The sequence below is a fragment of the Microcebus murinus genome, chromosome X (assembly GCF_040939455.1).
Source record: "Microcebus murinus isolate Inina chromosome X, M.murinus_Inina_mat1.0, whole genome shotgun sequence".
Classification (NCBI taxonomy): Eukaryota; Metazoa; Chordata; class Mammalia; order Primates; family Cheirogaleidae; genus Microcebus; species Microcebus murinus.
Window position 1 is genome coordinate 50,630,360 of NC_134136.1, and position 16,358 is coordinate 50,646,717.

A 16,358-nucleotide genomic window follows, 5' to 3' on the forward strand; every position below is an offset into this window, starting at 1 on the left:
ACCATAAGTGGTCTCTTGCCTGGGACCTTAAAATATTTTTGTCTTACAATGATTTTTCTGTAATGGTATCTGCCTTATAACTGAAAATACTTCCAGATTATCTTATTTTTTCAAGTTTATATCACATATCTTCCTTATACTCCAAACAAAATGCAGAATAGATTTCTGGTTTTCTGTAACATGATCCGCAAAGTTGCCTCCGTTAAATATAGTAAGGTTATCTTTATTATCTAGAACTGTTAGGAAATAAGGACTATTATCAACATATTTGTCCAGGGAGACAAGTTATCAGACTTGTTATCTTTATATCTTTTAAGACCCAGCACAGGCCAGGCACAGTGGCTCATGCCTGTAATCCTAGCACTTTGGGAGACTGAGACAGGAGGATAATTTGAGCCCAGGAGTTTGAGACCAGCCTGGGCAACATAGTGAGACTCTGTCTTTACAAGGAAAAGAGTTTTAAAAGACATAGCACAATATTGTGTAAATTTTAAGCATTCAGTAAATAATCGATGGGGTTTTGATGGTCTCTGTTTAGAGGGAGGTGTCTTTGGATAAGAAAAGCAAGTTAATATTGGCCAAACTGGAGAGCAAATCATACCTAATTTCACTATTATGTTGGCTACTTTATGCTGATCTGGGCTAATTTGTGAACCTATTCTCCATAATTATGTGATAACATATAAAGCTTTTGGTCTTAATTTTCTATTTTACATTTCTATATATGTCTTAGTTTTGAGTTTCATAGGGCACAACAATTCAAGTTTCAGCATAAGCATTGCTCATTTCTTCCTTAATCCCTTCTTTCATATTCTTATAGCACTTGATGCATAGTTCTGTTGTAATATTTATCACATTTTGTCATAATTAATTGTTTATCTCTGTTTCCCATAGTAGACTGTGAGCTCCTTGAGGGCAGGAACCATGTCTTTTTCATCATTTTTTTTTTTTACAACCATAGCACACAGTAAAAGCCTGTCACATAGTAGGCACTGTGTGAATGAGTGAGTGCATGCCTGATACATATTAGGTACTGAATGAATGAGTGATGGGTAAAATTAGCATTATGTATTGATGAAATTATATGTATTCTGAAAATGTCATTTCTTTGGTCTCTGTTTTATGTTTGTTTATTAATTTGTATCCTGCCTACTTTCAAAAAGGATTTGAGGTATCTTATATGTTCCCATGTGGGAAATTCTCATTGAACCTTCTTTATGGGATATCAGACCTATAAAGCTAAATGTATTGAAGCAGTATAGAATAAACATAACTGCTTAGCATTTTTAGACAAGTGAACGTTGGGGGTTTGACATCATTGATGACATGATCGATGCCTAATCATTCTCCCTGACCTTTAATTCCATCATTTTCCATTATACTTGAATATAGAGAGCCACATACTGCTGCCTGTATTTTAATAGTCACAGTATTGGTTCAGATCTTGACTTTGTTTTATATTTCTCCAGTCGGCGTGGCACTAGCCTAATGGAAGATGATGAAGAGCCAATTGTTGAAGATGTTATGATGTCCTCAGAAGGGAGGATTGAGGATCTTAATGAGGGAATGGATTTCGACACCATGGATATAGACTTGGTAAGAAACTTAAGGATTTTTGTAAGATTTTCAATTTAGACCCCTTGGAAATTAAGTTGGGTATTTATTAAAGAAACATCACGAAAAATAAGTTTTGGAGAAATATTAAATAAAGTAGTTGCCAGAGGTTTAGGTATATGAGAAGGGATTGAGGAGAAGGGTGAGTTTGGTGAGGATGTTAGATCCTAGCTTAAGATGATAAAAATTAGCTGTTTCTTTTGAAATTAGTTTAGGAATATATAGATTTAATGGATATATTTTGCTTAACATTAATTTGACTATGAATATCAAAGGATACTTAATGGTTATGTATTAAGTTTTTCCAAAATGTTTTATGAGTTAGCATAATAAGTATCATATCACCTTGTAATTTTCCATTTATTTACCATTATCAGAACAACACATTAACTTGATACTACCTTATTACTAACATATTTCATTATCAGATAATGAAGTAAAATTACTTAAACTTTGGAGGAAGTTAAATATATATGATTATATTTGTTAATATGATTAGGGCTTACAGTATATAAAATGCTTCTACATATCTCATTCAACTTTGTGAGGTAGGTTGAGAGGATTGAATATATTGAAGCTTGGATAGGTAACCTATCCAAGGAGACAAAACTAGTAAGCAGTGAAGCTGAGACTTATAAGCCTGGGCTTTTTTTTTTTTTTTTCTTTGAGATAGAGTCTCACTCTGTTGCCTGGGCTAGAGTTCCGTGGCATCAGCCTAGCTCACAGCAACCTCCAAACTCCTGGGCTCAAGCAATCCTCCCGCCTCAGCCAGTTGGCCAATTAATTTCTTTCTATTTTTAGTAGAGACAGGGTCTCACTCTTGACCTTTAGAGATCCTCCCGCCTTGGCCTCCCAGAGTGCTAGGATTACAGGCGTGAGCCACTGCGCCTGGCCAAGCCCAGGCTCCTGATTCTACTTTTTGGCATACTATGGTATATTCTCAAAGAAATAATTAAATCTTTAGAATAGTGTGATTTGACACCTTGAAGGGAAAATGATTTGAGAGAAGGATTTTTAAAGTAAATTAAAATGAAATGAGTTTTCCAGTTTTTGTTTTTCAGAATAATTTTCCACAAATGAATTGTTTTTGTACTTTTAAACATTCTGTAGTTGAGTGTACAGTGTTTAAAGTATTGTAAGTACACTTACAGTCACATAGGCCATATGAACATTTAACTTGTATATTTTCAGTTACTGTCTGGTTTATAGGTATAACAAATGTCAACTGACTTCCTTTTTTCCCTTAGCCACCATCAAAGAACAGAAGAGAGAGAACAGAACTGAAGCCTGATTTCTTTGATCCAGCTTCAATTATGGACGAATCAGTAGGTTTAATTTAAAATGTACCCCACGATTGCAAAATCAAAAGTAAAGGCTCTCCCTGAGTTTGAGGTTGTAAAGTTAGGGCAGCATACTGAGAATGGATGAAAACAGTTGGCTGTGAGAAAAAAAGGCAGGCGGGTAGAATTTCAGTGGGAGGGAAGTGGAGGGGGATGGTGGTGATGCAGTAGTGGTGACAGATTAGAAAAGTACTTTCGAATCCCTGGCCAACTAGGACTTAAATGTTATGTTAAGGAATTTGGACTGTCCCTGTAAGTTTGGGTTGCCAGCTGAAGGATTTTAAATGACGGAATGGCATGATCAGAATTGTGTTTCAGAAGATTTCCTTGGCATTTATGAATGGATAGGATGAGGGGAACAATTGTAATATAAAGGCATGGTGAAAAATAATGAGAACTTGAACAAAGGCTTTGATAATGAAGAGAAGGGTATTGAGATGTTTAGGATGAAGAGTTAGTTATCCTCTTCTAACCTTTAATTGGTTATTATTGGGCTTTGTCAGTTACTTTTCTTAAGTACCTCTCATATCAGTCCCCTGTGTCATTTTTTTTCCCTGACAATGACTTGGTTTAAGTCCTTGGTTTTCATTTGGACTATTGCACATCCTCTAAGTTGATCTTGCTGCCCCACCCCCACTTTATATTTCTTCTGGGGTCATCTTTCTAAAATGCAAATCTAATCTTCTCAGAGTTCTAAGTCTCTTATTGATTTTTTTTTCCCCATTGCCATTAGGAAAAAAATTGTAGCTCCTCAGCCTGACATACAAAGCCTTTGGTGATTTGATTCCTTTTCCACCTTAACCTTAACCTTTTCCTTGCATGTATACTTATTAGCCATACCAAATCTTATAGTTCCTCTCAAATGTACTATGCTCTTTAATTACTCCATGACTTTTTTGTAAGCTTTTCTCTCTGCTGGAAGTACCCCCTTCCTTTTCCTCCTGGTGAATTCTTCTTTTAATACTCAGTTCTGACATTACCTTTGCAATTTTTACTGACCTTTCCAGATAGATATTTTATTCTCTGCTTCCTTAATAGTTTGTATATACTTTCATTGTGACAATTACAGACTGATGTTGTGAGATAGGATGTTATATATGCTGATCCCTCACTGGACTTAACTCTTTGAGGCAGTGATGATTTTATTCATTTTGAGTTCTGCCTAGCATAGTAGGTGTTTAGTTTTTTCTAATAAATAAATAATTTAAGTAACCTTCCATGTCCCTTTTTATTATCTACCCATTTATGCTAATTCCTTCTAACACCTAACTCAGGTGACTTCATACCATCCGCTAAGGCCTGCTTTCTATGCCCCAGTTTCTACCATTCCCTTCTTGCCCTCCCCCACCTCATAATCTGCTTTCAGATAGCTCTTGGAACTATTTGACAAAAATTCACACTAACATATTATATTAATAAGGTCATTTGTTGTACCCCAAAAGATAGAGTTTCGTACAGCAGCAGTGGGTATTGAAATGTCTTTGGACAGACCACCTTAGAATCTTTCAAATCATTATTTGTTTTATTTTAATTTTTTTTTGTGTTTTTTCCTTTGTTTTTCTAAATCAGTATTTTTAAAAATCTCTAATGTGCATTTGAATCATCTGGAGACTTTATTAAAACGTAGATTCTGTTTCAATTGGTCTGGAATGTGGCCTGATATTCTGCGTCTCTAACAAATACTGTTGATGCTTCAGGTCTGAAGACCAATGAGTAGCAAGGCTTTATGATAAAGTACATAGGTGACCTATTCTACCCATATGTCTATATAGTTTAAGTGCATATTAAAGTATGTGGTTTACTGATAATTAATCTAGAAATATGTATCTTCTAATTGTTAAATAAAACATGAAGATAGAGATTATTATGATGAGGGATAATAGAGAATATTTTCAAGCAGGTATGATGAAATGCATTCATTCAATTTATTAACCTGTAAGTTGTTACTAAAATGAATAAGACACTTTCTCTGTCCTTAAGGAATTCATATTCTAGTGGAACTTGACTACCACTTTGAAATGAAGAGTATGGAAGCTAGTATTTGAGAGCTTATATGCTGGACACTATGCTAGGCATGATTTATTTTGACCCTCTTCAGCAACTTTGTGAGAAAGGTGGTAGAATTCCCGCTTTTATACCCAAGCAAACTGAGACCAAAGAGGTGGTTTAGTGATTTACCGAGAGCTATACAACTAGTAAGTGTCAGAGTTGTAATTTGTTCCCAGTTTCTTTTTATTTAATAATCTTGTGCTTTCTCTACTGTTGTACTTCCCGAAACTAAAATCAGGCCTCATTTGGGTGAAATACCAAGACAAATAATTAGTAAATTGAAATGATGAACTATAATCATAATTGATATGGGCATTTAGAGATCTGCATATTTTTATCATATATTTGTCTGACGTCAGGAGAACTTTAAGCATTTGTTTCATTAGTCATGTATTAGATTTGCAAAAAAGGTGTTCTCCACCTCAGATAACTAAAACAATGAAACAGCAATGTAAAGTTTGTGTATCTATGTTTGATATTTAACATTTAGAGAAAGCTACAATCTCAGTGAAGCCAAATATAGGGCCCTTAATAATTGTTTGTTCTTTATAACAACTTTATGGCACTCTCATGTATATTAACTATGTTCCAACTGAGAGGCCTTTATTTATTCTTAATTTGATAACAGGTTAGCTGCTTCTGCTGCTAAAATTAGGAAAATAAGCATACATACTTATAACTGTAGTTTTATAGTATTACCACATGATGGCAGCAGCCACATAACTGAATGGTCAATAATCTTTAATGGCTGAGGTATCTTTAAGAAGTCTTTGACAATGTATTTCTTGAAGTTAATAAGGGTTGGTTTTTTAAAAATATACATTAGAATTTACCCCATATTATCTCAGTCATAAGAATGTAATAATGGAAACATTTGAATATAAAATTCCGTTTGCCTTTATATAATAACCTACATCTGTTTTTACTCAAGCCTATGATAAGTGAGTTATCAAAACAATAGTAAAATTAGGATTCAAATTCTGTAATGTCCGATTCTAAGATTCTCCAATTCTAGGTGAAATAACTCAAAGCACCTTAGTATAGATACTTCAGGTTATTACTAAATAAATGCTAAATATATATTTTATTTTAATTTTTTTGAGACAGAGTCTTGCTTTGTTGCCCAGGCTAGAGTGAGTGCCATGGCGTCAGCCTAGCTCACAGAACCTCAAACTCCTGGGCTCGAGCAATCCTGCTGCCTCAGCCTCCCGAGTAGCTGGAACTACAGTTGCGCCACCATACCCAGCTAATTTTTTCTATATATATTAGTTGGCCAGTTAATTTCTTTCTATTTATAGTAGAAATGGGGTCTCTCTCTTGCTCAGGCTGGTTTTGAACTCCTGACCTCAAGCAATCTGCCCGCCTTGGCCTAAATATATCTTTTAAAATAAGATTTTCACATCACCCAGGAGTGGTAATATAAAAATTCTTAGCATATCATTTTTGAGATGCATATACATAATATTCTAGATTTATGGAGGAGTTGGTTTTATATCTGTAAATAAAATTGGTTTATCCCATTGTGATAATGGTCATTTTCTGCTAGTTTTACCACAACACACCAAAGCTTGATATTTATACTTTTAAATATATGTTTAAGTGTTTATTAATGTTAACATTAGAAACAGGTAGTTTGTATTAGCATAGAAAAGAGAATGTCACTAATGTTCTCTTGTGTTGAAATTCTCTTATTAGTATTATCTGTAATATAAAATTGGTATAAGAAGAGCTCAGTATAATGAACCTAATATATAATGTTTTAGTAGAAGAATCTAGTTGTACACTAGTCTTTATAAAATGTCCCCCCCCCCCAAAAGAAAAACCCCACAAAATTTCACTTGTTCATGTGCTTTCCAGTCAGGCACTCTGGAAAGAAAGTTGAGTTCATCTTTATGCCACACTCTACACCAAGAATTGCTAATTAAGATTTTATCCTTTCATTCAATATCAGACCTTTCCTTACCCAGATTCATAGTGTTATGGCTAGAAGGGATACTATATTTTGTTTTATTTGTTTGTTTGTTTATTTACTTAGAGGCTCCAATCAGATATTTGTTTCTTAGTCTGAAAATAAGCAATTCCTTCAGATCAAAATAATTTAAATTCTATTGCTTTTCAAGTGAGATTTAACTTATAAATAAGAGCCCTTTGCGATCTCAATCTCAGCTCACATCTGGCTTTGATATCAGCTTTTATTAGTTTATTACAGTATTCTAAAATATTAATTGACATAATGAGTAAAATAAAATTCTCTAAGAATTTTAATTGAACAACCTAACTTTTAGTATATACACTAAAGTTATGTATTCATTTTTGCTTAATGAACAAGAGAGGCTTGTTCCATTCATCATCTGCTTTTATTTTTAGTGACAAGTAATTATTAGATTTTACCTAACATTCTTTTCCCAATTAGAATCTATAGAAAAGCATCAATATAAGTCACTTTGCCCAGACTTAACCTTGCTTGTTTAATTTCTTAAAACTTGTAGTTCTGCTCATTCACTCAGGCCAGATTTTCTGAAGAAAGCTTTCTGCTTTCTATATACTTGCATTGTTCTTGGATTTTTTTTTTTTTGGGTCTGCATGTTCAAATACCTTTTTAAAAACTATACCCATTTCAGAGTACAAATGGCCAAGTTTGCAAGACTTTCTTAAACTCTTTCCAGTGAACCTGTGCCAAAAGCACATTCATTTGTTCATTCAGCAAATGCCTATGTTCAGGGCATTGCCTATGGATTAGGAGTGTATATAAACATAATCAAGCCAAAGTCACTACTCTTAGTTATATTTGTGAGGTAAGTAGCATCTTGATTAGTTCTGATTTTTTTTAAAATCTATTTATGGAGACAGGGTCTAGCTCTTGCTCAGGCTGGTCTTGAAACCCTGAGCTCAAGCAATCCTCCTGCCTCAGCTTCCCAGAGTGCTAGGATTACAGGAGTGAGCCATCACTCCCAGCCTTTAGTCCTGATCTTATTTCATTTTATTTACTGATGGTCAATTTAATTTTACAATTACATATCTGAAGAGAGGGTAAGTTTTCAAAGTGGTTTTATTAGCATGTCATTTAACTTAATAAAGTATTAATGTGGTATTATAGATACATTACAAAGAAATGAATGACTATTTTAATGACATTTTCCCCCTTTCTCTCTCTCTCTCATTAGGTTCTTGGAGTGTCAATGTTTTAATACCAGTACACAAATCTGTGGTGGAGTCATTTTCTAAGTGGAAGAGGAAATTTTAAAATAAAGTGTGGTAGATACAGTGAAATTCTGTACAGATTTTTCTCTAAGGAGAATATGACATGCTTATGCTTACCAAGATCAAGTGCATTGAGGGGCAGTTTTGTTTGCCTGAAAAAAGTAAAGGACAAGTAAACAATTTGATGATAAGCTACAGTTTTTCTTAGAAAGTAAATATTTTATTTATGCGCTGTTAGTTGGCTTTTGAATCAGTTATTTCATGCTTTTTTTAAAAAAAAATATAACAATCTTAAGAGGCATTTGGTACAGATATGAATTCTCTCACATTTATTTACTGGTTGTACTAAATAATGATGGCCTCTGCTGGATTTCTGTTTACATCTAAGAAACGTCAAGGATGAATTTATCTCCCCACCCTGAAATTGTAGGATAGAATTGTTTTTAGCATTCTAAACTTAAATGCTTAAAACATCAATCAACAAAACTTTGTTTTAAATATTGTAATTGTGGAGAAAAGTAAACTTATAAGCAGAACTTTTACAATTTTTTCATCTAAAAGTATTTTAAGATATTTTTAAAATCCAAGAGCTTCTCTATACTTTTCAGAAATATCCAGATGCAGTGAACTGCCAGAAGGTAACCCGTCTCAAACATGCTTATCCCATTATCAACCCTGAAAGTTTGCTTGTCCTTTAAGGTAAAAATGTAATGTTGTGATATTCCTTCCAGTAGTGCCACTGTATTTTGTCTCCAAATAAAAGAAGCTTATTGTAGTATGTTTGCAGAAAAATTCTAAACAAAAATTATACAGCTTATTAGAGTGTGGGAATAGGGATCTAAATTTTAAATAAAATTATATATATATATAAATTGGTGCTGATTTTATAATTGCGCAGTTTGTTTAGTTTTTTCTTACTTTTAAATTCCAACTTAAAATTATGAGGTTTCAGAACTATATTGAAAGTTTAACAATGTTTAAAAATAGAAAAGCATGAGTGTTCATGCTTTAAAATGATTTTTAAATTTGTATTTTATATTGTTTTATCTATCTGTCTTTGCAAGCAGTCTTCAGGTTAAAGATACTTCTAACAGGTTACAGTACATTTCCTCTGTATGTAAATTAGATGGGATAATAGAATTCATAACCCATAATATTCTTTGAAAGCTAAGCTTTAAACTTCATTTTATGTCCTTTCACAAATAAATTAGTTTAAAACAGAAAGTGGCTACTTGCCATTTTGACATCAACTCATTTTGCGAGGCTTAGGCAGCTAGACATCGTTTAAAACAAAATATTAACTTATATTACATGTGTATCTATCTTTTGTCAGTCGTCTCTCAGTTCTTGAGGTATATTATTTTAATCATTCCATGCCTTAATATGCTTGCAATACAAGAATATCTTCAGATGGGTGAATACCAAAAGGCTTTCAGTTTTTAGATTCAGAATCAACAAGCATTGGGCTGTGGTAGCCAAAAACCATAGGTTAGCTAAAAGATCATGATAAAAAAAACAATTATTTTATTAAATCATGGTTAATAACAAATGAAACCAGACTTGTCTAACAGATTTTCCATCAACAAATATTGTTATGTGCAAAAAGTATTGCCTATGTTGTTTTACACACCACTGCATTTACTAGAACTGCTGAGAGGACTGTATATATGATTTTAAACCTAAGTTGATTTTTTTCTCACTCTTGAAAGGAGTACTTCTTTGTGAAAGCAGTTCTTACAGCTTTGTTTTCAACCAGCTAAAAATGTTTTATATATTACTCTAACCTGTTGTCCTCCACATTCTATTGTCCTAATTGTACTGTTTTCTGATTTGTATTTATGTCTTGAGACAGTAACTTTTTGAATAAAAATAAACCTACAATATGTTGTATGTTTTTATCTCTTATAATCATGGGGAAGGGTGGCTATAAATGGTTTGAGAATCATATCTATTATCACATCTTTTAATGTGTTTAAGAATAATTTATAGAAAACACCACCATATGATATTTTTAATAAATTATATGTATTTTCAAATGAGACTAAATCCCTAATTAGGCTATTACTTTAAAATAAGAACCTGTAACAGTTACTAATCTGGTATGGGATAAACACACTTTCAAATGTCTACATTGTTCATGCAGGATACATTTGAGCCTACTATGTGTAGGCATGTATTAGAGGTCCCTCCCTCATAGATCCAGTATGGAAAACAAATAAAATAAACTTAAAATAAGTGGCTGGAAGGAAACTAACAGGGTGTGCCAAGTTAGTGAATGAGAGAGACAGAAACCTATCTTAGATAAGGGGCTCTTGGCATGAAGGGTAAAAGCCAAGATGTGAAATAGAATTTAATAATTGAATTCATACTGAAAGGCCAGATGCAGTGGCTCACACCTATAATCCTAGCACTCTGGGAGGCCGAGGCAGGAGGATCGGAGTATGGCTCGAGGTCAGAAGTTCAAGACCAGGCTGAGCAAGAGTGAGACCCCTGTCTCTACTAAAAATAGAAATTAGCTGGACAACCAAAAAAATATATAGAAAAAATTAGCCGGGCATGGTGGCGCATGCCTGTAGTCCCAGCTACTCGGGAGGCTGAGACAGAAGGATTGCTTAAGCCCAGGAATTTGAGGTTGCTGTGAGCCAGGCTGACACCATGGCACTCTAGCCTGGGCAATAGAGCAAGACTCTGTCTCCAAAAAAAAAAAAAAACAAAACTGAAAACTCTTTCTGCAATGTGTTGTCAAGATTTACACTGTACTCTTTAAAAGAAATTCATATCAGTGTAACACTAGCACATTGTTCATTTGAGCTAGTTTGTAGGTATTAGAAGAGTTGTCTTCTATCACTGTTTTTCACAACTGAACATTTGAAATGACAGCTAATAGTTGGGCACTAGTTTAAGTAATTTACATGTTATAACTCATTAAGACTTATAAGAGGTGATATATGTTTTCTACCCCACCTCACCCCCGCCTTTTTTTTTTTTTTAGCAAATCAGGAGGTGAGGAAAATGAAGCATGGAAAAATACCTTAGACAAGGCTATATAGCTAGTAAATGATAGAGTTGGTATTCAAGCCTAGGCAATCTGGCTGCATTAAATCCCAGGAAGTATTGAAAGTATTTGATACATAAGGATAGAGTACCTAATTGCACAAAGATAAAATGGTACATTATTTGTTGTCCTATGTGTATCTTTAAGGAGTCCAGCTGGCTATGGAATTGAGTGATGTGAATAAACATTGTCCTAAATATGCTACCCAGCTGGCTTCTATGAAGAAAGTATAAATTGAATCTGAACTCTGAGCCCATCAATAGTTACTTGCTAATAGCTTTAAAAGTTGAGAGACTGGGAAAGAAGATTAAGATAACCTAGAAGAGATGTCTTTAATATTCTTCCACAAAGGGAACTTGTAAGGATTCACACGGGTGAGCACCAGATCAGATAGACTATTCTGGTAGCTGTAATGATTCAGCAAAAGGAGAGCGATTAAGCAGCACAAGCCCTTTGGTTATGAGGAAATTGGGGGAAGCTCGCCAAGTATCACTTAAAGTCAGAAAATCTCATTGACTGTCTACTGTGTGCCTGGCCTTGTGCTACCTGCTGAGAAGGCAAAGACAAACAAGACAGACTTTGTTTTGAAATTACTTTCATTTCTGCTGGGTGTTGGGATGCAGAATCAAAACTAACAAAAGGAAGTAAGTTAAATGTTTTAATGGGAGCACAGAGGAGAGGCACAAACAGTGGATGTGCCTGGGGAGCCTTATAAGACTGACATTTGAGTTGAATTTTTTTCCCAACATTTTATTATGAAAATTTTCACACATAACAACTAAGTTGAAAGAATTTTATAGTAAACACACTTAACTTGGCTTTACCACATATCCGTCTATCCATCTGTCTTGTTTATGTATTTCAAAGTAAATTGCAGACATGGGCATTATATTCTAAATACTTCATGCATATCATTAAGTTTAATATTTGTTTACTATTTTTCTTTTGGTGTAAAATTTATATACTGTGAATATACAAACTATGAGTATATATTGCTGTTTTGACAAATGCTTATAGCTGTTTAACCCAAATTCCTTTAGAAGATAGTGAACATTACCATCAACCCAGAAAGTTCCTTTATGCTCCTTAATCAATCTGTGTTTCCATGTTTTCTAAAGGCAACAGCTGTTACATTTCTAGCTTAGGCAGCTAGACATTGTTTAAAACAAAATACTAACTTATATTACATGTGTATCTTTCGTCAGTCATCTCTCAGTTCTTGAGGTATATTAAATTTGGCTGTTCTAGAACTTTATATAAATGGAATCATACAGTATTCTTTTAGTGTGAGGTTTATTTCAGCAAAGTGTTTTTGAGATTTATCCAAGTTGTGTGTATCAACAGTTTATCTTTATTCCTGAGTAGTATTCTGTTGTAAAGATATACTACAATTTGTTATCCATTTAGTGGCTGATGGACATTTAGGTTGTTTCTATTTTTATGGCCATTATGAAGAAAGCTGCTACTTGAGTTGCATTTTAAAAACTGAGAGATGGGCTAGGTGAAAGGAGAGGCAAGGTGGCCAAAGGTGACAATTTAAGGCAAAGGAGAGAACATAAACAACTATCTTGAATGTAAGCACTATTTAGTAATTGCTTATGGGCGGGTAAGACTGGAAGGGGTAGTTGGTTATCCAATACCTTACATCAGCTTTAAAAATGAAAAGAACATTCACAACTGGTACCTTTGGTAACAAATGTTTTTGTTTTGTATGTGATGTTCTCAGAATTGGCAAAGATCCAGAGTAGTAGCAGGGTACCTTTAAATGAGTTTTAATAAACTGATTTGTTTAAATATGGGTATTTTAGTCACATGAGGTCTTATTCTACCATTGCAGAAAATAATACACTTTAACGGTTTATCATTTGTGTAGTTATATCAATAAACTGTAAATTCTTGAAAATAGATTCTTCAACTGAAGTAAGTTTGAGGCTGATGAAAGGCTACCTACTTACTATAAGTTTATTTTGCTTTTTAAATGAAATTTTTTAGTTGACAAAATTGTGTGTTTGTCATATATGTTTCTAAATATGTATACATACAACAGGAAGGAATGTGCTAAAAAAAGAAAAAGAAAATATACATTGTGGAATGGCCAAATTTAGCTAATTAGCAGGTATTACCTCATTTTTTATGGTGAGAACATTTAAAATCTCTTAGTAGATTGATTATATATAATATTACCTATAATCACCATGTTGTGCAATAGATCTCTTGACCTTATGTCTCCTAACTGAAATTTTGTATCTTTTAACCAACATCTCTCCAACCTTCCCCTCCCCTTAGCCCATGTTAACCCCTGTTCTATTCTCTGCTTCTACGCATAAGTGAGATCATGCAGTATTTGTCCTTCTGTGTCTGGCTTCTTTCACTTAACACAATGACCTCCTGGTTCATCCATGTTGTTGAAAATGGCAGGATTTCCTTCTTTTTAAAGGCTGAATAAGATTCCATTTGAGTATATACACATTTTCTCTATCCACTCATGCATTGATGGACACTTAGGTGCTCCCATATCTTGGCTATTGTGAATAATACCACAATGAACATTTGAGTGCAGCTATCTCTTCAACATACTGATTTCATTTCCTTTGATACATATGTAGTAGTGGAATTGCTGAATTTGGTGGTTATATTTTAATTTTTTGAGGAATTGAATCTCCATACTACTTTTCATAATAACTGTGCTAGTTTACATTTCTACCAACATTGTATAAGGGTTCCCTTTTAGCCACATCCTCACCATCTATTTTTTTTTTTTTTTTTGAGACAGTCTCACTCTGTTGCCTGGGCTAGAGTGCAGTGACATCAGCCTAGCTCACAGCAACCTCAATCTCCTGGGCTCAAGTGATCCTACTGCCTCAGCCTCCCAAGTAGCTGGGACTACAGGTATGTACCACCATGCCCGGCTAATTTTTTGGATATATATTTTTAGTTGGCCAATTAATTTCTTTCTATTTTTAGTGGAGACGGAATCTTGCTCAGGCTGGTTTTGAACTCCTGACCTTGAGCGATCCTCCTTCCTCGGCCTCCCAGAGTGCTAGGATTACAGGCGTGAGCCACCGTGCCCGGCCCTCAAAGCATGTACAATATTGACTGAACTTGTAATTGCTGTATTACATCCACAGCTTCCTTAGCTGTCAGGGCCTAATCACATGGGAACTTTGCTGTGTTTTCCTGGTTCTCCCTTCTTAGTGGAGCAACGAGTTCTATCATCTTCCTCCCCACTTCCTCCCCACTACCAAATGGCTTTGGTAGTGAGTTGAGAGAAGATTGGATGGGGTGTTAGGATTAAGCTTGGAGCAGAGCATGGCACTCAATTTCATGCCTGCCAAAATCCATTTAGGTCAGAGTCAAATTTTTTGAGTCTAAATCCCTTAGGTCCAACATCCTTTATATCAAGTCTCAGTGTAGGCGTAGACACTGTTAACCAGTCCTTCTATAGAATTTAATGGTTTATCTAGCCTGTTCTTGGGATTTTGGCACCTTTAAAACCCATTCGTGGCCGGGCGCAGTGGCTCACACCTGTAATCCTAGCTCTCTAGGAGGCCGAGGCAGGTCGCTTGAGTTCAGGAGTTCGAAACCAACCTGAGCAAGAGCAAGACCCTGTCTCTACTATAAATAGAAAGAAATTAATTGGCCAACTGATAAACATAGGAGTTTGAGGTTGCTGTGAGCTAGGCTGATGCCATGGCACTCACTCTAGCCTGGGCAACAAAGTGAAACTCTGTCTCAAAAAAAAAAAAAAAAAAAAAAAACCCATTCATGCATTTAGAGCATCCATAGCCTCTTGTATTGCTTCAGAAGAATAAGCTATTGTAAGAAGAGACTCAGTTAACAATTCAATGACTTGATACATAAATTTATTTTCCCTGTGGTAGCAATTTAGGACAGCTTTTGCAAATTGATGTCTTTACTTACATGGTTGTTAAGGGGCACAGTCTAATGGCAGGCAACTCTGCCACCTTTAACACATGGCTTCCAAGATTTTTTTGGTCATCACCATTCTAGTTCACAGAAGGTGGGGAAACATGGAGAAGTGCATGTGGGAGGTTTTCATGTGCCAGACCTGGAAGTGGGACCCAGCACTTATTCCATTGGATGAACTTAGTTATATGGTCACACCTAACTTGCAAGGATGCTGGGGAATGTAGCCCAGGCATGTGTCCAAGAAGAAAGGAAGAATGGATTTTGCCAGACCACTGGCAATTTCTCCCTTAGTCTTTCCCTTCTGGCCATCCATGTACATTCTGCTTGCCATCCTCAGGATGTATACTTGCTCCCTCCACCAAAGGAAATGACTCAAAGTCCTATTCAGTTACTATATGCAGCTCAAAGTCCAGTTTCTCTGGGTTATGCACAGTCTTCTCCATCAGGCACAGATATAGATATCTTCTAACACCCTTAGTCCATTTGTGCTGCTATAACAAAATACCTCAGAAATAGATAATTTATAAATAATAGAAATTTATTTCTCACTGTTACGGAGGCTGAGAAGTCCAAGATCAAGGTGCCAGCATCTGGTGAGGGATTTCTTGCTGCATTATTCCATGATGGAAGGCAGAACAAAAATGCAAGAGGGAGATAAACTTGACCTTTTATAAAGGCAACAATCCCACTCATGAGGGTGGAGCCCTCATGGCCTAATCAGCTCTTTAAAATTGCACATCTTAATAGTGTTACAATGGCAATTAAATTTCTCTTGGGAGATTTTTTGTCTTTTCAAAGAACCAACTTTTTGTTTTGTTGATCCTTTGTATTGTTTTTTTGTTGATCTTTTGTATTGTTTTTGTTTGTTTTTGTTTCCATTTCATTTAGTTCTGCTCTGATCTTTGTGGGTTTTTTTGTTTGTTTGTTTGTTGTTTTTTTTTTTAGACAGAGTCTCGCTTTGTTGCCCAGGCTAGAGTGAGTGCCGTGGCGTCAGCCTAGCTCACAGCAACCTCAAACTCCTGGGCTCAAGCGATCCTATTGCCTTAGCCTCCTGAGTAGCTGAGACTACAGGCATGCGCCACCATGCCCGGCTAATTTTTTCTATATATATTAGTTGGCCAATTAATTTCTTTCTATTTATAGTAGAGATGGGGTCTCAGTCTTGCTCA

The 16,358-nt window shown here is 35.0% G+C and overlaps 1 protein-coding gene across 8 annotated transcripts in view; it reads left to right on the top strand.

Annotated features, from left to right (window-relative positions):
* The window catches only part of STAG2 (STAG2 cohesin complex component), a 139,469-nt gene extending 129,384 nt beyond the window's left edge, over positions 1-10,085 (top strand). For all 8 annotated transcript variants that reach the window (XM_075999193.1, XM_075999189.1, XM_075999196.1 and 5 more), the window contains 3 exons: positions 1,470-1,596; positions 2,862-2,939; positions 8,168-10,085. In XM_075999193.1, coding sequence (XP_075855308.1) covers positions 1,470-1,596; positions 2,862-2,939; positions 8,168-8,191 — 229 coding nt within the window. In that variant the 3' untranslated portion in view covers positions 8,192-10,085. The remainder of the gene's footprint in view (positions 1-1,469; positions 1,597-2,861; positions 2,940-8,167) is intronic.
* Positions 10,086-16,358: the final 6,273 nt, after the last annotated feature.